The 12,359-nt window shown below is 45.5% G+C and overlaps 1 protein-coding gene across 1 annotated transcript in view; it reads right to left on the bottom strand.

The window, feature by feature from the left end:
• Positions 1 to 12,359, bottom strand: part of SHANK3 (SH3 and multiple ankyrin repeat domains 3) — a gene marked incomplete at both ends in the record, with an annotated part of 394,260 nt that overhangs the window by 277,455 nt on the left and 104,446 nt on the right. The window contains 1 exon segment of the mRNA XM_082010792.1: positions 496 to 562. Within this exon segment, the coding sequence (XP_081866918.1) occupies positions 496 to 562 (67 nt within the window).

Genomic DNA, 12,359 nt, shown 5'->3' with positions numbered 1-12,359 from the left:
ACCAGAATGGCTAATACTTTGTTTATTTTACTAATAGGAGCTTCAGCGTGGGGCAGCTCCATAACCATTATCACTTGTAAGACAGAGGATGTCTCCTCCTTGCACCAAGCCCAGTAAATAGCCTTAGCAGGAAAGGATCTCTAGTATGAAATAGCCACAGGGATGCAAAGAGAGAGAAAAGTAAGGGAATTTACAGAAGAGCTTTTCAGAGCTACTCCAGACTAATGGTTTGGCTAATTCTTTAGCTTGGCAATCTCAGCAGTCATAAGCAAACACTGGACCGAATAAATAGCCGGGATACTGATGGCCCCAGGAAGAAAGAGATCTGTCCTGCCACTCCCAAGACCCAAAACAAGCTGCGTGCTGCAGCTTCCACTGACCACTGCAGGTAGCACCAGGAAACCACTGGCTAACACACCCACACCGAAATAGCCCTGGACTCTACAGCAAGATTAAAAAGGGAGGAAAGGGGGGAAAATGAAAGATTAAACTCACCAACATCAGACTCTTTGTGGGTTTTGATGATTTCAGCCAATTCAAAATTTCCTGCAATGATGGCCACCTGAAAAGAGAGGGAGGGAAGACAGTTGAGCGGCTCTGAACAGCACCGATCCTGTGCTCGCTTGCAGGGATTACGCCATATGGACTAGCAACAGCTGCTTTCCATGGGGCACGCAGAGCCAACAATTGTTCTGCCTCAGCTCACCCAGTCAGTAACCCCAAGGTGAAAATACGCCCTCAGCACTGCAGAGAGAACGTATGTCGATGGCTTGTGCAACGAGAGGGTGGCGAATAGCTCGGAGATAGCTGTTCCCCTCTCCTCACAGTCTGGCGGTGATATGCCTAACACCAGCTAGGAATTAATCTTGGGTCTTGCAGGTACTGACAGGATGTCCTCCAGCCTGAAGCTTTTCAGTGAACCCTAGTTAGCTGACGAAAGGTGACTTACCAGCAGCCGAGCTCTCTGCATGCCTCACCTGAACAGTCCACAGGACTAACTCATGCTCGCTGCAGGCTGCGCTGGCCGAGCAACTGCTTCTGCTCAGAAAGCTACAGCAGCAGCTTGCCCCAGTAAAGCCATAGCATTTTATACTAACATTAAACATTGCTTTGCCCACCACCCATCCCATGGTTTCTCTCCACAGAAAGAATCTTGGAGAACTCAAAGGAACAAGGAAAGTGGGGAAGCTGAGCGTGGGTCTGCCAGCAAAACAGACAAAACTGGTCTGTCTTATTCCTGGAACTGCTTCTACAGATGCTCACGTCCTGGGAAACTGCAGAACAGCAGCAGCCTACACGAAGGTAGGTTAATGCACGTAAGTGAAGAGAGACTGAAGTACTACTCTCCTGAAGCAAGACTTCAACCAATAGACAAGCAACATCACTTGAATGCTTTGTTGATTTCTTATGTATTCAGGAAAAAAACCCAAAACAGCATCGCATCTCAGCTAGTAAGGCAGAACAATCCAATATTTTCAGAACAAGGTCCAAAAGTATTCTTTTAGCATGTGAAAGAACCACGGTGAGATGGGTAGGATAACACAAAACCCATCACTGGGCCTCAGGAAATTAAACTGGAAGAACTGCTCTGCCCAGAACTGCTCGAGTCCTGCGTTCGATGCCCTCATCACCCACGGCCACCTCTGCCCTTCCCACCGCTCCCAGTACACCCAGTCCCCCGCAGTCACTGCTGAGCCTCTGAGCACAGTGCCTCCACTCAGCAGCGGCTACAGCTGACTTGGGAACAAGAAGCAGCTGGATCAAGTTGATTCTGGGCGAAAATGAAGTTCTGCTGCTCAGACCATGAGAACGTGTGTAAGAACAGGCTGAGATACAGCTGCTGTCTATGCTGGGACCATTATAACCCCCCCCACACACACCTTTTTCTTTTTAACTTAGGGTTGGTATTTGAGACGAACATACTTGATCAGTCAGGCAGCAGAAGCCAAACCCTCCCAGACACTGACAAAGTCAAGAGCAATACTGGCAGCTCCAGCTGTTAAACGTTGCCCAGCCCTCCTACAAGGACAGCTTTTAGAAATACGAGGTTCATTTGCATTTCAGCATTTTACCACTAACTTGTGACGAAGGGATATATTTAACTTGGTGACTCAGTACAGCATGCACACCTCTCTACTATGATCCTTTATCAGCAGAAATAGTCTTACTATCCTCAGCTCAACAATGTTTATGTGATTTTTTTTTCATTTTCTGAGGCCCGGAATTTGCGCTCCACTCCTCAGCTGGAGCTGGGAGCAATCAGTGATGGCTGGAAGAAAGGAAACCCTCCTTCTGCATTTCGGAAATTAGTAGCAGAGAAAAATCAAGTAAGAATCTCTGATTTCCCCTAAGCTTGCTTCAAATTGTGATCTTTCTCTGTCTCTCCTTATATATGCATACACATTTATAAGGTCTGCTCTCCCAAAGGTCACATTCTTCAAGCAGGCAAAGAAAGGTTTTGTATAGAACGGCAAATGATCTGAATTTGGGGAAATTTGAAAGCAAAAATAACCAAACTAACAAAAGACTGAATTCTAAAAGGAGAATTTAGAAAAAGCATTTGAACTTCAAAGTTCCTCATACAAACAACTAATGTATGGTCCACTGCCTCTGTGAAAGATCCAAATTCAAAGTAGAAATTGTGAGTCTCATTGGACGTATGACTTGGGAAGAATTCCAAAAGTGTATGGTGAACTTGGAATAATTCCGAAAATGTATGGTGAGTGTATGTGGAGCAGCTCCTGCCATCACAGGTACCCCGGGTGTCCCTCCCGGTCTGGCTGCAGGAGGTGGAGGTCTCCCACTGTCCCACAGGAGGTCTCAGCGCCAGGACAGCAGACACCACAGGCAACAGACGCTCCCTCTCTCCCTGCCTTGGAAGCGTTACAGCTTCCAGGAAAGGCAAGAAGAAACACGCTGGATAAGAAGTCTGTTAAGAATATAATCTCATATAAATCCTCAGGAAGGGAGAAGAGCCCTGCTGGTTACATTTTTTTGGAAAAAGCAAAGGAGATGAAAGGGTTTCACGTATCGCATTGTCGCCTGAGCTGGTGCTGCCCAGCACGCCGGCTTCCCCAGCTGTGAAACGGCTGACGGCGTTCCCATGCCCGCCTGCTCGCTCCTGCCCCAGCGCCACTTCGCTGCATGCGATCGCACTGATGACACTGTTTGAGAGACCGCACGATAGACCATGTCAGTGAACTCCTCTAAGGCAAAAGCAATAGCTTTTTGAGTGCAGGTAAACAAGAAAAGGAAGTCTCAGGGATGGAAACTCCTGAAAACATACTGTTTTAAAAAAATATATTTCACAGATAGCCATTTTAGTGCTTATACACCAAAGTGGGGGGAATTGGTGACTATCAGAAAAAAATGTTCTGACTTCCCCACAGAAGAGAAATGATCTAATTTCAAGCAATAAGCCAGATGTCCCACACAGGAATGCCATCAACATCACATCCACGCTACTTATCCTGGTGATGTCACTGAGACAGCAAACATTGTGCAAAAGGGATTTCTCATCGCGTCTTGCCCTGACGCCAGGAATGTAAACTCTGTCCTTCCGCACGCCACAAACTGAGCGACAAAAATCTGTGTTCAGGCTGCACAAGACATACGACCATATTATGGTTCTGGCACGGGGTTATTTTCTGAAATGCTATAACACCTTGAGCCATTCCATAGCATGATATCAAAGCAACAATGCTTTTTAATCTAACAGCAATTTGCTTATTTTTATCTTTTTAGGCAAACTCAATGATTTCTAAAAGAAAGAAGAAGGAGGGACATCTGAACAGGCCATGCTGCATGTAATGTCACTGTGCTTATAAGGTCTTAAAAGTTAACAGCAGAAACCAGAAAGATCATTTAAGTATTCCTGGAAAGAGTCATAGCTCTGAGATCTAACCCAGGTTCTATGGATAAGAGTACTGTGCAAACATCCACCCTCAAAAAAAAAAAAAAAAAAAAAGGCTCACTACACTGGCTGAAACCATGAGAAGATCCCCCAGCCCCTCCTACCCTCTCGGCAACAGAAGCTGGCACAGAGCTCAGACAACAACTGATGAGGATCCATCATGAACACAGCGGCGGTGTGCCAAGATGCCGTAGTACGGAGGGGCCACTGGCAAAGTGCTGCTGAACATCGTCAGTGGAAGCAGTATGATGTCAGCTACCCACTAACCCAGCCCTCAAACCACACGGGGGTGTCCACTCTCCACAGAAGAGGAGCCAAAGGAACTCATCTCCACACTGCCCAGGCTGTCGGCACAGCCGGCAGGGCTGCTGCCTCCTCGCTCCACCTGGCACTGGTTTCTCACAGAGGTGTGCAACCACTCGTTTGCCAACAAACAAAAATCAAAGATGCAGAGACCGGTTAAACAACTTTAAACCATGGCACTTAACTGGGTTTTCATCTTGGGCCTGCTTTTATAATAATATTTAATTTTTCGTGTTCTGAATTGTCACTACATATTCATGTTAAAATGATCTGTCATCTCCTTGCACCGAGCTGTGATGTACGACGGAGCACAAAGATGGATCTCAGATGGATGTGTTGAGCTATGGGAACACGTCGTGTTTTTCAGCTCCAAAAAGTACCTCATTGGGGTAGGGTCAAAGTGCTGGGACAAGGGAGAGGACAAGCTTGCGTTACATGAAGAACTGACCCAGTGAGAGCTGGAGCACGGAGGCGGCACCTCCTTGCTACCAGCAGACAGGAAAGGAGCCTGGCAGACCAACCCCCGCGGCCCTCTGCACCCGCTATCGCCGGCCTGTGTCCTCCACACGCCAGACGTGGGTCTGCACAGAGGCCGAGAGCAGGGAAACCACCTCCGGGAGAGGCCGCGGCTCCCCCGTGCCCGGGCGGGCAGCCCTCGGTGGCGGGGGTAATAAACCCTGAGCAGCCTGCGCTCCCCAGGCGCCGCACGCATCCCAGCCCCACAGCCCCTCAGGCCATCCAGCAGGACGCGATGGGAGCTCCAGCTCCCAAGCCTGCATTTTTCTGAGAAAGGAAGAACCACAGCACAAAGGGATATGAAATCTATTTTGACGATCCTGCTGCCATGGCCAGGATCTCAGTGGTCCTGGAGGGCTCAGGTAGGAGCACCTCCAGGGATAAGAGTCCTGGTCAGCCTGCAACACAGTGATGGGAAGTGTGAAGAATAGCTATCCTGAAGATTAAAAAGAAATGTAGATACTTTCCTGGTGCAACAACAGTGGGCAGAATCACCTTGAACTCATGCTCACAAGTATGGACACTGCTAGGTCCAAGGTGGATTTCCACCATTACCTGCTCTTTGGTCCCTAAAAATACCCACAGTAAAGCACTGTTCCCCTATGATGAGAAAGGAACGGGTCCTATGGCATGCAAACCTCACAGACAGGCTGCCATCACTGGAGACACCACCTTGTAAAGGCCTCAAAGAGGAGATTGGGTAACTGGGAGCCAGAAGAGTAGCAAAACATATCAGCTAGCCATGAGCCACAGACTCCTAGCCATATGCATCTGAACTGAGGGAAGCATCCAGTTGACATAAAAGCTGATAAGGATCTCCACGAGGTGGGAAGAAAAAGGAAGAGAGAGAGGCAAAGAGGTCAAGTTCAACAGCAGGAGTTCATGTTTTTGATGATATCTTCAAAAGAGACTTACCTGGACAAAGGTCAGACAAACACTGAGTAGATGTCAGAGTGGCTCTGAAAACACTAGCATTTTCATGTATTTTCATACCCGAAAAAGTACATACCCCCATCTGCTGGAACCTCAAGCTTGAGGACAAGTGAAAGACTATTTCCGAGTCTCCATGTTGTTTGCTCCGTACTAAAGCCATGCTCTGAGGTATTTCTTAGTTGCAGACTGCAATGATTAGAGAAGTCCAGAACTTCACTGTTACCATCCTACGTGTGCAAAAGGCATCAGGACCAGCGACAGCCGTAGGGTGCTAAGGTGGGAGCAAAGCCATGAGGGAGGCAGGTGAGATGCAGCAGCAGCAGCTCTAGGAGATGATGGGGCAAGAAGGAAGCGATCAGCAGCAGTGCTGCTGGGCAAGAATCAAGCAGACGTTCTGTGGAAGAGCACTGTAAAAGGTCTTATTAGGTGGGGTGCAAGCAGCCAGTTTAGTGCCATAACACATTCAAGCTACTCAGCTTTCCTCAGACCGTGAGAAGCATCTGTAAACATGCCAAACTCTGTTGTCAGCTATTTCATATCACTTTGCCCAAGACTTCTCCAATTATTGAGGCTTTCCATTGTTGATGGTTTGCTACCTCTCCATTATGCCAGACAACAGAGAACAGAATGATTCTTTTTAATCATCACACTTTATTTAATCAGGTAGCACTGATATATGTCTGGACTTTTTTCAAAGTTGTCTACCTTTACTTGGCCAGGCAGACTTCAAGCACGTTCTATACTTGTTCTAGATTTCCAGAAATCTGGCAGTCCTACTAGGTCAGTCCTACTGCTCACATACGGCAGCTCCATCTGGGCTGCCATATGAGCAGAAACTCCAGATACGTTCCCAGCAATGTGTGCTGCCATTATATTGCACAGATGCAGCTAGTCTGATGCTTTCAGGGAGTGTCACTGGGGTCAGCCTCTGCATGACTACACCACAGACCTAACTCCTCCTGGAAGCAACAGACAGACCTCCTGTGCATGAGCTACACGGCTGATCTGGGACAAATGCACGTCCAACGCCCTCTGTGCCTGCAAACCAGCCATGCAATGGGTAGGCAGTAGATCCAAATACTTCCTGGAAACACCTAGCTTGCAGTCCATGGTCTATAGAGCAAATGAGTATTTATTTTTTCCTATGGACCACACATTGAGCCCTTGATTTAGAAGAGGCAGTTCAGCCAGGTAGCTAGACTAACATTCTGCTACTAAGCCTACAAGGAGTATCTGCAAATGGTCTGCATCAGACAATGGGTACATTTAAACATATATAAGAAAAAAAAAAATGTCCAAAGCTGCAACCATTCAGCTCTAGGCTGAGACAGAGAACTTTCTCAGTATTTTCAGATGAGGCACATAGAGCTACTGGAAAAACAAGATGATTCTCCTAATGAGATGCATCACAAAACTGTATTACAGAGAGGCAGATGATGCTGTGATCTCCTCCATCAAGGGCAGCAGAGTGTTCTAAACTCTGAATGCTTCCGGGAAGCAGGAACAAACCTTAAGAAGGCACCTTGGAGCGATTATGCTCAGGAAGCCTTTGTGCTGGAGGAGGAGAAATGTGACCTCCAGACTCTGTGGAGCGAATCTCATCTCTATCAGAACTGACATTTCCAGCAGGGCTGATAACCATCAGTACAGGCTATAAGGAGAGCAGTGGTGTGTTTTCCAAGAAGTACTGGTACAAGCACCACCAGCAGCCTTGGCACAGGGGCGTCACCTCCCCTACACTCTGCTATGACTCTTGCAGGCCATGGCAGAGGTGTGCTGGGCAGCCATGCAGGCTCACAAGTGTGATGTCCTGGAGGCCACAACTTCCATTAATTTGTTGTGCTGCAGAAACGGTCTGGAAATGAGCTTCAGCTTCCTGCAGAGACCAAAGGTGGGTTGGTACATCTCCTGGAAGTTCAGGAAAAGATTCTGCAAGGGGAGAATGACAGATTTGGCTAGAGCCATAACGGCATCTGCACAGAAACCTCCCAGTGCCTCAAAGCATGCCTTAAGAAATCAAGTTGTGGTTACTTGTCACAGGGAGCTGAATGCAAGGTCCATGGGTGGTCAGCGTCTGGGAAAACAGCAGCTCAGACACAGGAGAGAGGGGAGACATATTAGCGAGGATATTTCTTGGCTGTCTTGTTCAGATGGAATCATGATGGATAGTGCTATCTACAGCAGGCAGAACAGGATACCGAGAGAACAGGCTGGTCCTCCTGGGGAGGAGTTGGTCAGTTTGGTCTCTGGTCCAGCCAACACTGAAGGATGCTTTCAAGGGACTGGACAGTGTGTAGATCTGTGTCCAGAACAGTCCTTACCACCAGTATTAGAGACGGCTCTGACAGACCTTCCGAGAGCTACCAGACTCAGCCTGAAGGATGGGGAAATGCAGGGCCTCCTGTGCAAAGCAGAGACTTCTGTTTAACATCTGTAACTGGAGTACGACTGTTGTGGGTCAGGGAAGATTTCAAATCACCAACTTCATCTGGATAATTGAAGCTGAGATGGCATCTGACTCAGAATTAGATCAGTCTCACACTGAAGACTGGAGGAGGAGTGGGAGGGAGCCAGGAGGCCAGAAACCTGATCAATTTTTACAAGACAAACTTCAAATGAAAAGAGAGAGAAAACAAATCAAATAAAATGAGGATAAGAAGAAAGCCTTGAGAGTAGGTAAATAAAAAGATAGAAGCTCATCAGGCAAATGAAAGCTGCTCCTTGGTAGGCAGACTGCCCTGTGCCCAGAGGCAGCACGTGGGAGAGGGGACACGTGTCCCACGCGGGGCGACAAGGCTGGGCACTTCACATTTGGCACATGCACTCGCTCCGTGAGCATGCCCGCGCTCGGCCTCTCAGAAAAAACAACTTCCAGCCTGTTACATGATGACAGAAAATCATTCATGGCCAGATACTCTTCTCATAGTCTGCAATCTTTCACTGCATCAATGGGGACCTCAGAGTTCAACTATATTATAATTGATACGAGAAGCCAAATAAACCTGTAATCTACCATAAGAAAACATTTTAAATCTATCACAAAGAAGAAAAGGCACAGGTCTGTCCTTGGTCCATCACGGACGCAGATGATACAACTGTAGACAGCAAAGCAGAAGAGACAAGAAGGCAGATGCTTAGCAGGAACGTGGGAATGCATCCTTCCCAAATGGCGGGTCGTATGGAACCGAAATCTCCCAGCTATAACAAAGGAAGATGGCAGACAGCATAATTAATATTCAAATAGGCAAACCCTGGTAAGTTACAGAAAATCTTGAAAAAACGAGTAGAGGAACTTTCCATACCCGTTAAAATACTTGGTCTTGGAAAATTAGAGAAAGTCCAGGGAAAAGGACTATCGGTGCTTTTAAACACTTAAAATTATCAAAAACATTGACCTCAAACCAAGGGCTGAGCTGCCTGGCATCAGTCCCAGGGACATGAGACAGGAGCACTTCTCTCACCACCGGCTGCTGTTGGCCACTCCAACAGCAACACCGGCGCCTGCGCCTGCCCAGGTCGCCGCAGCTCAGTGACACAATCAGCCTCTCCAGGCTCATTCTTCCGGCAGCGCAGCTTGCGCGGTGCCAGCTGCTCACGCTGAAGGGACTTCTCTCTGTGTCCCAGCTTCACCTGAGCATGCCAAACTATCTCTTAAAAGTTTTATTCTACCCAAGGAAGGGCTAAATTCTAGATTAGAATGGGAACACTGCTAGGAAAAAAGCATGCTCTCTCATTACCCACAGTTCATTAAAAAAAAAATAAAAAGCCATTTTAACTTTGGTAAAAATGCAGTCCCCTTTTTCTTCTTTTCCTCTAACTTCTTTCCTGGTTCTTTTTCTACCAAGAAGCCAGAACTTGTCTTCAGTATTTTCAGTTATGGTTATTCACATCTTTCCCTTCTCTTTGCTTAACAATTCCTTTTTTTGCCCATACCTAGGTTTATATTCCTATTTTTTTTTCATTCATTATATTCACCTTTTTCTCATCCGATCAACTTTCTTGCTGTTCAAAACATCTTCAAAAGTATCACAATATTTTATAAGTAATATAGCATAAGAAGTATTACCTATACTCACAGTATCTAGTTTGTAAAATCTTCATAGAGGCCGCATATGGTACACTAAGAATATTGATGCATATCGAGCGTTTAGAATGCTTTTCTGAGTTATTTTCTCCTGCGTACCTTATGCCAGTTTTGACACCATAGACTTTAATTAGATTTTATTCTTGTTTTACTAATAATTTCCCTAATTTTGGGAAAGTAAATCTTGTTAAAAGAAAAAAGCATAATATAGAGAGTTTGATTGACAAGTTTATGAGTCTGGCTGACAGAAGCAATGATATCTGAAATCAGAAAGATGAAATCCAGTAAGGTCTAGTACAAACTGTGACACTTGGAATGGAGAAATCAAGGGCATAAATACAAGGTGGAGAATAATCAGCTAGGCATCGTAAAGCAGAAAACAACGTGAACTAAACACAAGTCAAGAAAATGGTGACATTGCATAAAGACAAATTTAACTCTAGGAGGTATTAAGAAGATGGCAAGAACTAGGCTGATATGTTCAGTTTTGGGAAAAATGTCTTTAAGGAGGTAAACAAACTGAAAGTACCAAGTTGGAAAAGACGCTTGGAAATCTTGAGCACTGAGGAAAGACTGACAGAAGTGAGTTTTCTCACCTTAAATTTTAAAAGAATATGACAAAAAGTTTGGTGATCAACTATCCCACCAGTCCACTGTTGGAAGGACAAAGAAATACGCTTACTTTGCAAAAAAACCCAAAATTTATTAAAGCCTAAGAACAAATTTCTGATTTTCTCAGCACAGAGGAACACTGAGAAAAATCTGAATGTAGGGTTTCCTTAGCTGATAGTTTTGAAGCAGATTTGACAAACACTTCCAGGGCTGATAGCCTACTCAGAGTAGCTAGAAAAAGTGGTATCTTGACCTCCATTCAAGACATTTGTGCCCAGAAATGTACAATACAACACATTTACCTTTTTCCATGACAGTATATCTAGATTGAGTCCAGGATACAAATGTGTATATAATTGGTTTTATACAACTTATCTTGTTCAAAATGTATTTTTTAACATAGAGATATCATCAAGCAGGACATTACTTAATGTTCTTGGTCCAAACCTACTCTTGTGCTAGCAAGGACTACCTAGCCTAAGGTGTCGATGCTGAGGGTAAAACTGAAGGTGCACAAAGTCTGGTGGGGTAACAGGTCCCTGCTGCAGCAGAAGCTGAGCCCGAGAGCAGCCAGGCTGTGAGTGAGGGCACAGCACACCACTGCAGGAGATGAAACTGTCTCGGACACAAAGCAGGGACAACTTCAGCATAAACTCTCAGGATAACAACTGTAGCCATAAAGACTAATTCCAAGTATCAAATAGAAATATGCATGAATTCAGTGATGAGCTCTGTACGCTGCAGAGCCAAGGTCAAGTCAGACATAGGAACAGAGGAAGATTCACATGATGGGCACAAAAGCAATCCAGGAGCTGTAAAAGCCTTTAAAATGTGAAAGTCAAAGGAGATCAAACTATTCTACTTCTCAATGGAGACGAGATGATCACTGTGCGTAGGTGCTAAGGTATGGGGAAGAAGTCCAACTGCAAGACTTTCCAATTACCTCAACACACACAAGAGCTAGTAACAGGATGATTAAATTGGGCAGAGCAATACTGAGGTAAAAGATGACTTCTAGCAGCGAAGATAATTAAACAGCTTACAAAGAGAGGTGGCAGACTCCACCACACACGTGCGAGGAGCACAGACGCAGCAGCCCCGCTGAGCCCACGGAGTCATGTGTCCCAGCCCCGGGACCGGGAAGGACAGGTTTGCCTGCACCCGCCATTGGTATTTCCAGCACTGAATCAAGACTGAGTTTGCATTCCAGAGGGTTAATGAATTTTTATTTTCTGGAGGAAGAAGAGGAGATCACTTTATCTGTAATTCCCCATAGACCTAAAGAGACATGATGATTAAAAAAAAATGAGAGAAGTCACCCATACACAAGCAAGGCTTGTTATATATTTGGCACATCAGAAAAGCTGAACACTGCAGAGGCAACACCTCATCTCTGTTTGGAGAAGCATGCGAGGTGGTGGGGACAGTCACTGAGCACCCCAAAAGGTGTTGAGCCCAGCTCACCTTCACAGTCAAACCTGGAGGTACCAATCTCACCTGTGGAAGCATCACTCTAAAATGAGCAAATAGGTCTTGCAATCACTAATAGCGTATTTTTTGTTGCAAACTATGCTTTTAAAATCTGAATTATGAGCAAGCCTTTAATTATTCTGAAGTACAAGAAAGGTTAGAAGCAGCAGGGTTACTATGTTATCTGATTATTAAGGAGAAAGAGCCTAAGCACATATAATCCATTTCTCAGAGGTCCCAAATTTTGATCAATTGTAAAAGTTAGCAAACATACTTTTAAATGCTAAAAAAATGTTTTCCCACTCAAATAGCCAATGCAGTAAGTTTGAGGAAGATGCGTTGCATTTTTAATACGTAACAGGTTGAATAACCACTCCAAGTTGCAACAGGAACTCCACACCTCCATAAATTATTTTAATTTCTACTACCATAGAGCTAGGAAGCAAAATCAGTAGGCTCTGCACACACTTACAAAAACCCACAACCCTTATAATCCAAGTGTTTGACAAGAGAGAGCAGATGGAGGAG

The sequence above is a fragment of the Phaethon aethereus genome (assembly GCF_964289735.1).
Source record: "Phaethon aethereus genome assembly, chromosome: 1".
Taxonomy (NCBI): Eukaryota; Metazoa; Chordata; class Aves; order Phaethontiformes; family Phaethontidae; genus Phaethon; species Phaethon aethereus.
This window is presented reverse-complemented; position numbering and strand designations above follow the sequence as displayed.